The sequence below is a fragment of the Oxyura jamaicensis genome, chromosome 4, assembly GCF_011077185.1.
Source record: "Oxyura jamaicensis isolate SHBP4307 breed ruddy duck chromosome 4, BPBGC_Ojam_1.0, whole genome shotgun sequence".
Lineage (NCBI taxonomy): Eukaryota > Metazoa > Chordata > Aves > Anseriformes > Anatidae > Oxyura > Oxyura jamaicensis.
Window position 1 is genome coordinate 36,854,344 of NC_048896.1, and position 13,602 is coordinate 36,867,945.

At 42.3% G+C, this 13,602-nt stretch overlaps 1 protein-coding gene across 9 annotated transcripts in view; it reads left to right on the forward strand.

The window, feature by feature from the left end:
- STOX2 (storkhead box 2) overlaps positions 1–13,602 on the forward strand; it is a 71,209-nt gene that overhangs the window by 41,852 nt on the left and 15,755 nt on the right. For 3 of the 9 annotated variants that reach the window (XM_035323890.1, XM_035323894.1, XM_035323892.1), the window contains exon 2: positions 11,041–11,193. In XM_035323890.1, coding sequence (XP_035179781.1) covers positions 11,041–11,193 — 153 coding nt within the window. Of the gene's footprint in view, positions 1–3,964; positions 4,111–4,158; positions 4,388–4,441; positions 4,572–4,701; positions 4,932–4,976; positions 5,101–11,040; positions 11,194–13,602 lie in introns of those variants that run through there. The other 6 variants (XM_035323891.1, XM_035323895.1, XM_035323897.1 and 3 more) reach the window with 6 other exon arrangements.

The following is a 13,602-nucleotide window of genomic DNA, read 5'->3' on the forward strand; positions in this document are numbered from 1 at the left end:
AGAGATGCTTAAATTAGAAGACTTGGATAGTCGGAGATCCAAAGAATGAGCTGATGAAGTGTCTGGGCAAGATCATGGTCTGGGAGTCAAACCCAGGAACGCTTGCTTCAAACTCATCATAAAAAGATACCTGCAACTGATAATTGAGGTGTGGCTAACAATGAACTACCAAGGTAGTACAGCTGTGAAAAAAGCAAGTTTCATTCTTATTATATATGAGGCAGGGTGTTTCCAGTGAAAGTTTGGAAATTTGAATTTCCTTCTACCTGACAGAGGTGAGAGGTTAGCTGGATTGCTAGAATATGATGCAGAATTGTGGTTGTTACTTTTTAAGGGATAGTTGTGTAAGTTAGAAAGCCTAATGAAACCAGATGGGCAGGTGTCTGAGACCCCTACAAGAACATGCTTTTTAAAGTGGGATGAGATCTGAAGGAGCGAGGTATGTTCTCTGCAAATATACTGGGGTGCCAGCAGCTGGAGGGGGTATAAAGGAGTATTTAAACTCACAGACAACAGTAGGACAAAACCAGATGGGCATTCCTTGTTGGGATATTGCTCAATTTAATATCCTGATCAAGTTGCCTCTTGTGTTTTCTTAAGTGGTTTCTTAAACAACCAGGAGATTTGTCCAGGTAAGCGAAATGGAACTTTTTAGCATGCTGCCAGTAAGTCGTTACTGGCAGAGCACTGACAGCTTGAAGTTTTCAGGATGTAGAGATTTCCTCAAGAAATACAAGCATGAGTTTGTGTTTTTCTGATGTTCTTTAGTCTGGTTTCTTCTGCGGCCACAGAAGAAGTGGGTTGTGTTCACAGTCTGGTGTTCGGATGCCGCCTGCCTCGTGAAGCTGGTTATGTAGAGGTGAGGGCAGTGGTGGATGGCCTGTGATGAACAGCTCCAGTCTCTTCATCTGCAGACTCCAACTGCTGAGTGCCGATGGCTGATTTTTAGCCTCTGAAATTCAGGATCCCTCAAGGCTGGTACGGGCTAGTCTCAGTTTTCAAATTGCTCTTGATAACCTTCTTGGCATCTTTTGGCAGTGTTCTTTTTTTTTTTTAACCGTTTCTATTCTCTCCTCCCATCAATGTTCCCCTCCATTTCAGCACCTTGCTTTTCTCCTGAGTTTCTCTCGGTGACGGCGATGGGGCTGTGGCAACAGAGGAGGGGGATGAATCCCAGGGCCTGGTTCAGGAGAGCCCACGGACATCCACAAGCTGATGTGGAGCACAGCAAAGGAGGCTGTGTGCGACTCCAGCACAGTGTGGGGGGAAGGAAGAAAAGGGTTTTAACATGGTCTGCTTTCTTACTGAATGAGGGAGGTGGATCTCTCTCGGGCTACACCGCTGTACTCAGCTGGTGTATCCAGATGCAGGGGCACGCATGGAGTTATACCAGAGAAATGCATGGCATATTCACGCCAGGTGCCCTCAGTAAGGCAGCTTTTGTGTCAGAACAGTCTTCTGTTGTATGCTGGGGGGGAGTTGTGGAGGAAGGAGCAGAGTGGCTGCCTTGGCTGGGAATTGCGTGTGGAGTTGGGCCAGGCCCTCCTCCCCTGAGGGGATTCGAGGCCAGGCTGGATGGGGCCTGGGCCTACCTGATCTGGTGGGTGGCAGGGGGTTGTACTTAGATGAGCTTTAAGTCCCCTCCAACCCGAGCCTTTCCGTGATTCTGTGAGCTGATGGCAGTGCTGGTTTGCCCATCAACTTCAGCTCTTCAAACATTCTCGTTCACGTTTTCCTGCTGCTGGTCTCTCCGTTCCCCTTTGCTCTCTGCCACTCCTCTGGTGTCAGGCACTTGTTGCTGTTCACAGTGCCGATCAGAGGGCTGTGGGGTGCTGCTCTGAGCTGGTGAATCTGCATAAAGCCATGCCTAGGTGCATGTGCAGACAAGGTACACGTGCAGGCCGTCGGTGTCTCTCAGGCTTCACGTGCTAGAAGAATTCTCTGACTCAGAGAGCTCGCAGTTACATTTGTTCAGAGCAGTCAGGCTGCCCTGCGTCAGATTCAAATACTAGAAATAATTGTTAGAAAGGACGGGCGTTCAGATCCTGTTTTTACACTTCTCTTCCTTCTGCCTTTATTTTAACCTTGGTGATAAAAGTGCGAGTGCTTCTGCAAGAATCTGTGCAGGTGTGTGGAAATACTGCTGCACGTACAAGCCCGGCTATTCCCCTGTGTGTGAATGTTGTCTGGTGCAAAGGAAAAGCAGTCTGGAGCTCTTGTTTTTTCTTGCAGTAGGTGTGTGTTGTAATTCGCTTTTAAGCCCACAGAAATTTTTCTTCTTGGAATGAGTTTCGTTGCTGTAAAGTAGGTGTGGGCTTAGCAGACAAACAACCCAAGTTTCCACAGGATGATCCTGGGGGACCCAAACATTGCAGATGCCAAGTTGGATTCATTAGAGGCTTTGTGGCTGATCCTGCAGCCCTAGGGAAGGCAAAACTCCTGTAAAGTTGAAGGAAGATTTCCTGGAATGAGGCCTTTTTAGGGAACATAGGAGCTGATGAGTGTGTGTATAGCACAAAGCCCTGCTCTCAGTGTTGAGATCCTGGCTACTGTGCAACTACAGGTGTAGCAGAGCACCCTGCATGCCTTACACTTGTAAATCAGCTTGGTTATGATACAGCTTTGCTGCATAATAGTTGGCGTAGACCTATGAACAAAAGTGATCTGTTAGCTGCCTAACCCAGCTCTTTGCTGTCCTCTTGGAGCACTTGTAGAGACCTATTTTAGGCTGGGGTCGCCTCTTGCACTGCGAGGGTCATTGTAAGGCTAGGTCTCACAGCCAAGTGGGATGATGACCTTTGTATTTAAGTCCTAAACACCTGCTGTGTTCACTGCTGGGAGAACCTGGGATAACTGCCTGTTCTAACACAGCTCAGGTGAGTCCTGAAGTGCTGCGTTGCTGGCATTTAAGGATTAGGTGCCTGCAATACTTCAAATTGCTTCAGAGTGCTTAGCATACAGGAGCCTTTAAAGAAGAGCCCCATGGCAGCACTCCTTTTTTGTTTGCCCCTCCGTTTCTGCCTATCAGACTTCTCCTTTTGACAGATGACGACTAAAAATAGCTTTTCGCAGTAAAGACAATTTTAAATGTTTCTCTCTCTTAAAACACCGAAACAACTGAAAACGTTTCTCCAAAGCCGCAGCATCTGTCCCTCATCGTACGCTGTTGCTACCCCTTAGTCTGTGTTTTTCCGATGCTCCGGCTTAGCGTATCCTCACGAAGAGGAGGAAGATCTAGCGTCGGGAGCGAGATCGTGACACAGTGACCTCGTTCTGAGCATTACCTCCTTTGTCAGTAGCGGCAGGAGCTGAAGCAGCTCCGCTGGCTCTCGGCACTTGGAGCAGTTTGACGTTTTCTGCCTGGCGTGGTTTCAGGGCTCACTTTGTTGTGAGCCCAAACGGTGAATAGGATGATGAAAAATGAGCTTGCAAGAACTTGCCCACTGCTTTTAATTTTTTGATAAACAGTTGCAGCAGCATAACTTTGATCCCGAGTACAGTAGAGCTGTCTGTTACGTGCAGGTCTGCAGCATTCTTCAGGACTGACAAAGGAGAGTAAGTCTTTTCTTTGAATCAATAGAATAAAAATTGGTGTCATGCTTAAACAGCGAATAATTCAAGAAAACAGTGCTCTTTGTAAGTCTCTGTGTGTGTGTACACGTATGTCTGTGCATTCATGTTTTTGTGTGTTGTGCGGTTGTGTGTTAAATCAGGAAGATATGTTAGGGGTAAATTTCTTGCCTTGACTAGAGGGTTAAAGCTTTAACTTGTCTTTGCTAATGCATGTAAATAGCTTTCTTGTCCACTTAATGAGGAGGCTGGCTTGTTATCCTGTACAATGCAGCTGGGCACAGTTCCAGAAGCAGAGGCACTTCGTTTCAAAGACAAAGAAGCCAGCGCAGACGTAGGGAGAAACCTGGAACATTGCGCCGTGGTGGATTTTTTCAGAGCGATGACTCATTTCGGTTCACAAAGGATTCTGGGCAGGGTAGTGAGAAGTCAGGTTGGCTGATCCATTCCTATGACTTCACTTTGCAGAGAGCCAGGCAGAAGAGGAGTGACACTGCAGAATCCTGAGGCGCTGCAGTGGAGAGGTGCTTTGCTAAGACTGTGAGTGCCTTCGAAACAGGGGGTGGTGTCAGAGTGTGATTCCAGCCTTTCCGTGGAAATGGGGCAAAAGGAGAGAGATGTTTTCAAAACACCGTGTGGGAGTTGTATTTGTAGAACCCTTTAGATTCTCTGCCTCCACCTCCTCTGTTGTTTCTTAACCATTTGTTTCTTGTGCTTATGTGAGAATTAAGTGTGAAATAGCATTGCTTTCGGAAGAACTGCATAGATACTGCATTATCTTTTATTTTCTGGAAGCCTCTACTTCCTGCTTTAAGAGGTGGGTGTTCAGCATATTACTGCCTAAAAACATGCTTTGTTTTTCTTCTTTCAGGTCCTGTGGCACTGATCTCTGCTGTAGTCAGCTTCCACAGTGATATAAAGCCCCAGTATGCACAGTGTTGTTACATCACAGCTATTCTGGATACTGTACTGGAGCACGGAACCAGACCATAGGGGTTCAGGTAAGTCCCCCCTTTTTAACATATTGTGTGCCAGGAATATGGACATGGACATTTATTAAGAGATGCATTTGAAAAATATTGAATAAACACATTCTAAAGCACACAATATATTAAAAAAAAAAAAAAAAAAAAGCAACACCACAATCCTGCCCTCTTTTGTCCCAGGATAAGCAAGCAACACCACAAAAATCTCCTCAACTGAATCCTCTCTGGGAAAGTTCCGTGCTCCAGCAGAAACTTTTTGTGATTGCAGTCATACCACGTGCTGGGATATCACTTTGGATCAGGAGGCAGCTGGCCACAGGACATGAACCGAGAAAAGGAAATCTGTATCACAGAAAATACACAGGATGAATGCATGTAAGACAAGTCTGGTGACTGGGGGCGTTTTAGCACCTGTTTCTGAACATACTAGCACTTGGTGAACCTGGAGATCATGCTTTTAGCTGGGTCTGACCAACTGAAAAGATAAATTTATGTGATTGAAGTAAAGTTAATAACTGGCAAAAGAGAAGAACTTTGTTCAGAGGCAAGTGTTTACCATGTGGTTTGTCATTGTTAAGGTTGCTGTGCTTTCTTCAGACTGGTTAGAATTGAAGTGGTCACGCTGCCAGGTTGCATTGTTGAAGCATTCGTAACCTGTATCTGCAAGGGAAGGTATGTTTTGGTGTACATGTGTTCCGGAGTTGCAGAAGGATCTTCCTGGTGAGAGAATGCGTTTTAGTGCGCTTGTGAAGCCTTTGTTTAAGCTTCTCTTAAATGTGAATAAATGGCTGAATCTTTAACTTATTTTCGTCTTGAAAATGAATACTCTGATATGTGTAACCGTCTAGTAAACACGACTTGCAGCTTTTCTCAGAAAATACTCCAGGAATTGTGTTTTAAAATGAGGGTTTAGCTATGGCTGAGTACAGTGCAAGCAATATGCTTTCTGATTTTCTTTATCTCAGGTTTGCTTAGTAAAATGTGTTCTTTCCTGTGTTATGCTCGTGTGGATCCAAGGTGTTTCAGAGTAATCTGGGTAATACAGAAATCTGCATACTCTCCCTGTTCCCTCCTGTGGTTTAATCAGATGAAAGCATTGTCTAGCTTAAAATGGCAATTATATGTCATTGTTGTGAGTTCACGTATGAAAGGTTTTGTTTGCCACATGTATGCAAGTACCCTGTGATTAGAGTGATTCAGTCATGTTGGGGTTTGGGCGAAAAGGGGACAAAGTGCAATCCAGGCCAGATAGTCAACTTCTTTGGCATCTATCCCTTCTGTAAGTCAACCTGAAAATGTGTTTTTCTTTTTCTAGAAGAGGCTTTTCATTTACAGTATTATTGAAAAAAGGTGAAAATATTCTAGCTTGAAGAGCCCTCTTCCTGTCCGTTACCAACGGTTTTGTTTTTGTCACTTATCTTTTGTTTGAAGAGCCGCTTTCTGTACTTCTTCCTGGAGTGACACTGTGGTTGATTGTTGACCAAAACAGGTTGTTGCCAAGAAAAATTACATAGGGGATTTCTGTTGAAACTACCACAAGGTACCACGAAGTCGGTCTACTTGTTTAATGCCTTCTGATTAATTACATAGCTCTGGAAGCAGCAGAAGCAGGGACTCGATGTGTGTTTTTTGACAAGGTTCTGCCCTGGCTAGAGGGATGTGGCTGTGCCTGAAGCTCTGTGCAGTTGGAGCATGCCTAGCAAATCTCGTTGTTGCAGAGTCTCTGTTGTCTAGTGAGTCTTGACCTGTCTGGCACATGTGTGTCCTCAGACTGTGACTGTGCAAGCTTCGTTTCCTGTGGAAACCAGGCTAAAAATCATGTTTAAAGCTTGTTTTGATCCACAGGAGGCAAAAGGTTGCAAAGGTGTTGAGAGTCAGGATGGAGAAGAGAAGCTGGGCTTTGACTTCCTATATTTCACAGGATGCAGAGCGTCATCAGGGGGTCTCTTCCCCGTTTCAGGGAAACAGTGTGTATAAATTCTAATAAAGTGTGGCTTTGCATTGTAATTTCCTTAATTTTCCTTCTGAATGGCTGTACCGAATTGGTTCCATTTATAAGTCAAGAGGTGATTTTTCAAGCAGTCCTCACGCAAACTTCATGAGACAGGGAGTTTGACTTCCAGGTCACTTCTTTCCAGCAGCAGAATCACTTACAAAAATTCTGTCATCAGTATGTAGTTGGTAGTTTAATTACTGATACATGGTGTGAAATACAGTCTACTTAATTTTCTCCCAAGATGGTGGCCCCCAGACCTTCAGAGGACAGAGGCAGTAGATAAACGGGCACTGGAAAGGGTCTGGCTGGTGTGGGGTCAGGATGGGTGCATTTTCATCCCCGACTCTGTTGCGGGCTGTCATTTTCTCGTCTGTATGTTAAAGATAGTTATGGTCACCCAGGTTTTCAGAATGTTTTGAAATCCACCGAAGAAATGTGCTATGTAAGAGCGAAGTGTTTATTTTGTTTGCTGTGTAATCTTTTGTTCTAACAGTAATTATTTTTTTCCCACAGGGTAGCGCTAAAAATCCCCAAGGCGTAAAGGAGGACAGATCCCATTCATTGTTTGTTAAACACTTAGATGTTTTTGAAAATTAAGTACCACTTAAAAAGTGTAGAAAAGCTTTTTGTTTTTTTTCTTTAAAGAGAAGTTTGGAAAGGCACTGCAGAAACAGAGCTGAAACTATATATATATATACATATATAGTATTCAAACAAAACAGGCAGTCAGCTGGTGAAAACTGCTTTCTGAGCTCCGGTTTTCATTTAATTGGGAACATAAACATATGAAAGTCAAGGATAGTAATTTGATTTCAAAAAGAAAGCTGCTTGAGACAAGCATCAGTCAGAGCTAACAGGAGCCATATGCTGGATGTTTTATGTAAGTGATGTGGTCTTCCAAAAGAAAAAAGAAGTAGGAAAGGCATATTTGATTTTTTTTGAACAGATCTTTCCTAAAGAATTGTAGTAAACCTTCTGTTCAGGAGGCTAAACGTGTAGTATTTATGCACATAATTGATGTTAATATATTATATTAAATCGTAAACACAAGATATTTTCTGTTGCTGTGCATCAAAGAAGTTTGTTCGCTTAACTATAACCACAGAGTGCTTGTAATTTCCCAGAGCCGCAGGATATTTAAGATAAAACTTGGCAAATTAGAGCCTCCCTGAGTAAGGGGGTTTTGGCTTTCGACCACTAGGTCTACTGAAAGTTTTACAGATGTGTGCTAGCCTTTTTAAACAGAGTCACTAATGACCTCCAGCAGACCATTACTGACGACAAGCTATGGAGGTAATTATGACACAAAGAAGGTGAAACAAGAGTTGCCTTGACATAAAGAAAGCTGAAAAATATTCAATGGAAGAGTGTAAGCCTTGGCTGGTGGTAGTCCTGTACATAACAGAAAAGAAGGCTTCCTCATAAACGTATACTTGTTGACCATTTCCATGGCATTTAAAGATGTTTAAGTTACAAATTTCTGTATAATTATAGTGTTATTTATAGTTAATTAAATGTTTATAAAGCTCCCAGGTCTTTGCAAGCAGGATGTATGTTACCCTGGCATCCTAGCACGCTTTGCTAGAGATTGTTAGTGCTAAGGAACCGATACCGAGTGGATGTTTGATACTGATGAGTTATGTGAAGTATAAATAGTTCATGTTTCAGTGGAAACTCTCGGCTTGTTCTTGTTGACCACAGGGACCCCACTGGCAGTGATCAGATGTATGGACTGAAGCTTTTCTGCACACTAACTTGGAAAAACAATTTCGTGCTGGAGGCCTGTTTCGGAATGGGGGACTGTGCAAAGTACACAGTTACTAAAAAACAGTGAAACCTTACTATTTCTTAACTCGTGTTTAGCCAGTTTTAAGTTAACAAGCCTCATCGGGGGTGATCCCCAAAATGTTCCCTGCAGGCTCCTTGCAGTCAGGGGAGAGGGATGGGTGCTCCCAGGGTGAACAGCGTAAATGGCTGGAGTTCTTGTCCTGGTGTCCCTCAGGGGACAGCTGAGAGGCTGCGGAGCAAAACTTGCTAGGCTTCGTGTATAAGGTTCCTGGAGTCTCTTTCCCACTTCAGAGGGCTGATAGTGGTATTGAGGTCCGTTCGTTACATCCTAAATACTGCTTAGCTGCGAGTGGATTGTTCTGGGCGCAGGGGGAAGAAAGAGAGCTTCCTCCTGCTCTCCTGCCCCAGTGCCTGTGCAGGCAGCAGTGAATGCGTGGCTGGGGGTAGGCACGGGGATGCTCTTCCCACAGGGCTTCAGTTTAAGGAGTTGCCAGCTCTTTGATGATGCAGGTAAAACAATTCAGGAAGTTACTGCCATTCCCCTGGATGCCCTGAAAGCTACCCAGGGAGCAGTGCTAGCCCATTTCAGTGCCCGGTGAAGCTAATAAGGTTAAAATAAACCTCAGCAGAAGGTGATACATGCCCATCTGTTTGGCATTGCACTGAGCTGAACTCAGTAGTGCTCACAAGGACACCCATGGCACAGATAATCTCCATGTGAGGGGCAGTAATTTCTTAAATTGCTTAGCTAAATGTGCATAATTCCCATCATCATTCCGATGCTTTCTAGACATGAAACTTAGTCATTAAAGAAACCGCTCCCCTAGACAAAGTACAGGTGGTGACTTGTCTGTCTTGCTGATAGCAAAGATTCATTTGTGAAAAAAAATGTAATCTGATGGCAGGTGAAATTATTAATAAACAGTAATTAATATCTGTGATGGTCTTTATCCATTCTCAAATGAGGAGGGAACAAATGGTGTTTGCTCCTGAGTCATGTGAAATTGCATCTTACCACATTTCTCTGTAAGCTGTCTGCAATCTTCTTCATTGCCATTGTTTGTATGTAAAGTACGTGTGGCAGGAACGTTTCAGGAATGTATAAATAAAATGTCCAGAAAAGTTTATATTTTAAGGCAATTCTGCAGTCATATAAGAACGAGGAGGATCTTGTGTGGCTGGAGGAAAGCTGCTCTGGTGGGATTGAGGCAACGATCTGATCTGGTCAGGCCTGATTAGGCAGAAGCAGTCAGGAGGCAGCATAGCACCAATGTGTATTTTAAATCAGCATTGTGTCTTGGGTAATGTGTATCACTGTTGTACAACAGATTGTACAGCTGGTATATTGAAAAATATTGCTCATATGTCTCACTGAAACAGTTATGCAATTTGTTACTCCCACCAATTCTTTTTTTTTTTTTTTTTCAAAGTGTCGAGCATAACACAAGACTAAATGCATTTTGGTAATCAGTTTTAGAGACTGCAGTTCCTGTTTAGTAGGCATAATAGGAATATAGGATTAATAGGGCAAACATCAGGGGAGAAAAGTTTGAATTTGGATTAATAGCCAGTGATTCGATTCCTGATTTTGATCACAAAGCAATGCTCTGAGGCAGCAGAAATAGGGTGATTTTCCTGAGGTTTCAAAGCAATTTAGGTAAAATGTAATCCCTGGCTATTAAATGACCTGTGGCTGGAAAAAGATTTGTATTCTGGCACCCCTTGTTCTGTCTGTTTCTCTTATTATTTTCCAATAGCAAGGAAATCCCCTAGTCGCCTTTTCCCCTGTGTTTGAGATCATCAGGGAACTATTATCATTTCAGGAGGAGGTATAGAGCAGCATGTAAAATCAATTCTATATTTATATAAAGTATGGAAAAATGCACATGTGTAAGTGTATTTGTGCAGTGATGCTAGTATTATCAAATTATCATTTCTCTGGAAACTTTCATTTTGAAGGTCTTTCAGTGATCCTTTAAGTACAGGTTAGTGAATTATTTTTAAAGATGACATGAGAAAAAAAATATTTGGGTGAAGTTACAACAAACTTTGTTTCCAGACCATCATGGAACCACTAAAACTCCTCTTCTAAAAGTGCATCATCCATACAAAGGCATCAGACACACAGAACTAGGACAGACTTATTCAAAATACCAATCTTCAGGTGGTTTAGTGCTTTTGTGCCTTTAAAGAGTGCATTTCAATTTATCAGCTGAGTGAAAATGTTATTCATTAGCATGTCGACATATTTTTGTAATCTTTATTACTACTATTAAGAAAAAATATTAAATAGAGTGGAAATGGTAGGTGGTCTGTACCACTAGCCTTTGAAAGGGGAGTAAAAGCTTTATGTCCAGAAAAATGCATAAAACTATTTTGTTTATGCAGTTACCTGGTAGCCTGTTCAAACAAGAGGTTTTCCAACCGTAAATCCCAATTTGTCGGCATTTTTCTGAATCTCTCTATTGCGCCCTTTGGGAAGCCTTGTCTGCATTGCATATATCCCATTTCTAAAAGTTCGCTGTGTCTGAGTTTTGAAATAAGCTTGCTGGTTGAAATGAGCCGGGTGGTTCTTATTCTGCACAGCACAAAGCCTGCAGAGCTCTGTGGCATCATCTCCTGTCGTCTCTCTTCGTCGCCGTTCTGTGAGCAGCACTTTCAAACAAAATGCTTCACTGCACATCTGTTGTCTTTTTGCAGGTGATGTATCACCAATCAGCATGTCTCCCATCAGTCAGTCACAGTTTATTCCACTTGGGGAAATCCTTTGCCTGGCCATCTCAGCAATGAACTCTGCCCGAAAACAAGTCACACAAGAAGCACTAATGGAGCACCTAACAACCTGCTTCCCAGGTACCTGTACATTAATAAATCATTGGTCAGATGAGCTCATGTCTGTAAAAGGGCAATTAAAGGATTTGCTACCCGAAAGATGCTTGTATTTTTGGCTTGCTTAGAAGATGGAGTTTTCAGCATTTAGTAGTCTGTTTATCTTAATATTTCCGTCCCATCCAGGAGATGATGCTACCCAAAAGTAAAAGGAGGCATTTGTGTTCTAATCTTAAAACCTTTTCTATTCTTTATTTTTATACATCCAGAATATGAAGTTCTCTTTTACAAGGCTGTTCATGTGAGATGCATTTTGCAGGGTCAATTCCTGACTTTTTGTAACTATTAAAACAGTCTTGAGGTACTAAACAACAAACTGGATTGGATAGTTTCTTCTTCTTATTATTATTTTTTTCCCTAGAAACCAACATCAGAATAGCCTTGTTTGCTTCTTTTCTCACAAAATACTTTCGTTATTATCATACTCAGGAGAGTTTAGTAGTTTTTAGTACTTACAGAGAACAAAGCATATGCTGGAGCCAGAGCAGACTTATTCTGCCTTGTGGCTTTCAAGCTGGTTTTAAGCTAACTCATAAGAGCTCTGTTGACTTCATTAACCTGTTTCAAGTGTCATCATTCACTAACATAGGGCTAACCTCACAGAGGTCTCTGTGTAGAGCATTCTCTTAAATAGCAGATTTCCTACACGTTTTCCTGCACCTGTGACAGACTCTTAAATTGGGGATGAGGGGGGGGCATGATACAAGCAGTTGAGTCCAGTGATGATGATCTATCAGCAGGGAACTGTTAAAATTAAACTGAAAGGAGGCTGCCAGCCTGGTGTCCAGGGCCTTTCAGAGTCATCTTGGATGGAGTTCTGGCTTTTGCTTCTGCTCTGCACTTGCTTGAAAATCTTTAAATGTGTTTTTTACTTGACAGCTTTCTCCATGACAGAAAGGTTTGGGAACCGTAGATTTGCTTGCTGTGTCCTCTTCAGGAGATTCTCCTGCCAGCAATTGCTAATATTTGTCTAACAGTAGAATTAAAATGTTTTGAATTAAAGATAGTGTAACATCAACAAAAGTAAACTATATTAAGAATGTACTTATGAATATGCCACTTCCCTATTGGCAGCCTGTTTCAGAAGTTGGTGAATCAATCAAAATGCATCTTGAAGAGACATCTAAAAGTGTGCCATAAAGGCCTGGGCAGAGGTTTACTGCTCAAGAGAGCCCAATATTTTCACTTGCGCTTTTTGTGATCCTGGATAAGATGTCTGACCATTCTGTGCCTCAGTTTACAATGCTCTAACCTAGCTAAGAAACCTCTTTATTGTACTTCTTTTACAGCTGTAAAAGCAGATCATTAAAAATTCTTCAGTAAGAAAATTACTGATGCATCTGCTTCATCTGGGCAGCCGTGATGTGTTGTCTTGAATTTTTCTGCTTTAAGTTACAGAGCAAGAGTTACTTAAAGCCTTGAATATTATGTAGGCTTTTACTATGACCGGCACTAGGTTCTTAGATTCTAAAATGTAATTCCGGAGCTAGAGCCATGCCTGAAGTAAACAATTGTGTCTGATGTTTGACATTTACACTTTGGGAAAACTTACTGCAAATATATTTTGTAAATACTTTCTGACCCAGTTTGTGGTTTTGCTTGTGAGGCTTTATTTCAGTATGCTTTGCAGGTTTTGAAAATAGTGGTGAAAGTTGTAAGGGATAGCATGCAAACGAGGTAAAGTTCACAATTTTAATCCTAGTTTAATTTATTTTGGTGATTTTTTCCAAGTCACGTTTTCTATATAGCTATGTACGAGAAAGGTTCCATAGACTGCAAGTGTTTTTCCAATGATTCTGTCAATACATTTAATACAAACATGATTGCATGGTGGAAATGATAATTTATTGGTGGCATCCCCTGGGTTTCCTGGGAGCATGGTTATCAGGTGCCTATCAGGTCTAGCTGTTCTTGCAGGACAGAACCATACATCAAAAATAGTTCAACAGGCTGGATTATTTTGTAGGCTCTGCTCACAAGAAGCCTGAGGCAAGTTAGCACACAGTCTCTTGCTGCCTCTTTTTTTCCACTAGCCATGAGCCTGTGCATTTCTCAAGTCTGCGATTAAAAAGAGGAGAGCCTTGTTTTTTCTTACCCAAAACATAAATAAAATTATATTTAAACAATCCACCCTTTGTTGTTCAATTTTTTCCCCTCTCTAGAGGAACGCCTTTCTCTCTCACCCATAGCACGTGTAACAGAGCATGCATGTTCTGTCAGTGTATGAGGATGATCCATGCATCTCACACCTTTTTCCAATAAACAGAACCTCTTCCTTGTGCTGAATGGTATTTCCACTTGTCTGCCCAAACGGTCCCAAAAATCAGCCATGTTTTTTTGAGTCCTTGTGATCACTGCGGCTATTTTCAATTA